General features: G+C 33.7%; 2 protein-coding genes across 2 annotated transcripts in view; one reads left to right on the top strand and one right to left on the bottom strand.

Moving 5' to 3' along the window:
- The window catches only part of Cbr-srd-2, a gene marked incomplete at both ends in the record, with an annotated part of 3,567 nt that extends 3,411 nt beyond the window's left edge, over positions 1-156 (top strand). The window contains one exon of the mRNA XM_002629656.1: positions 75-156. Within this exon, the coding sequence (XP_002629702.1) occupies positions 75-156 (82 nt within the window). The remainder of the gene's footprint in view (positions 1-74) is intronic.
- Cbr-sec-5 overlaps positions 1-1,493 on the bottom strand; it is a gene marked incomplete at both ends in the record, with an annotated part of 42,731 nt that overhangs the window by 33,988 nt on the left and 7,250 nt on the right. The window lies entirely within an intron of this gene.

A 1,493-nucleotide genomic window follows, 5' to 3' on the forward strand; every position in this document is an offset into this window, starting at 1 on the left:
GCGTCTCTAACCTCGCCAATGTATGTTTTTTATTTTTACAAATCTTTTGAAATTCTTAAATTCCCTATTTTCAGAGACGGCCTTCTTCATCTCTTTCACAAAGGTTCCAGCATTTTCATTCCAAATACAATTGGCTCAAGTGTCGTGGATGTAAGTGCGCTCTATTGATAAAACTCCATTTGTTTTTCTCATTAGAGCAAGTTTGCATTTTTCAGCAAACCCAATTTCATTCTGGTGCTCCTTCAGTGGCCAACAAAAATTCCTACGTTATGACGCAACTATAAATTTTTTGTATAGCTTTTTTTTGAAGTTTTCTGAAATTTTCGAGTCTGTACCTTTAAAGTGTATATATGTGATGCATCAAAAATTAGAATAAAAGTTCTCAATCAAGAAATAATTTTTTTTAAATCAGTCGAGCGGAAAAAAATCGGTCTGAAAATGGCTGAAAATGTCTGATGAAGTCAGTGAAGACACCACGAAAAAGGACATTCAGATGACGTGTGGGAGGTCTTCTGACTTTTTTGTCTGAAACTTTTATTTCGACATTTTCAGAATTTCAGATTTAATGTGCATTTTTCAAATATCCTTATAGTCGAAATTCTGAAATTCCGAAGTTCTGAAATTCTTAAATTCTAAAATTCTGAAATTCTGAAATTCTGAAATTTTGAAATTCTGAAGTTCTGAAATTCTAAAAATGTAAAATTCCAAACTTCTGAAATTCTGAGATTCTGAGATTCTGAGATTCTGAGATTCTGAGATTCTGAGATTCTGAGATTCTGAGATTCTGAGATTCTGAAATTCTGAAATTTTGAAATTCCAAACTTCTGAAATTCTAAAAATCTAAAATTCCAAACTTCTGAAATTCTGAGATTCTGAGATTCTGAGATTTTGAGATTCTGAGATTCTGAGATTCTGAGATTCTGAGATTTTGAGATTCTGAGATTCTGAGATTCTGAGATTCTGAGATTCTGAGATTCTGAGATTCTGAGATTCTGAGATTCTGAGATTCTGAAATTCTGAGATTCTGAGATTCTGAGCTTCTGAGATTCTGAGATTCTGAGATTCTGAGATTCTGAGATTCTGAGATTCTGAGATTCTGAGATTCTGAGATTCTGAGATTCTGAAATTCTGAGATTCTGAGATTCTGGAATTCTGAGATTCTGAGATTCCACGATTTCAAAGATTCTGAGATTCTGAGATTCTGAGATTCGGAGATTCTGAGATTCTGAGATTCTGAGATTCTGAGATTCTGAGATTCTGAGATTCTGAGATTCTGAGATTCTGAGATTCTGAGATTCTGAGTTTTTGAGATTCTGAGATTCTGAGATTCTGAGATTCTGAAATTCTGAGATTCTGAGATTCTGAGATTCTGAGATTCTGAGATTCTGGAATTCTGAAATTCTGAGATTCCAAGATTCTAAAGATTCTGAGATTCTGAGATTCTGAGATTTGGAGATTCTGAGATTCTGAGATTCTGAGATTCTGACATTCTG

This window comes from Caenorhabditis briggsae (genome assembly GCF_000004555.2).
Source record: "Caenorhabditis briggsae complete genome, chrII, whole genome shotgun sequence".
NCBI classification, from domain to species: domain Eukaryota; kingdom Metazoa; phylum Nematoda; class Chromadorea; order Rhabditida; family Rhabditidae; genus Caenorhabditis; species Caenorhabditis briggsae.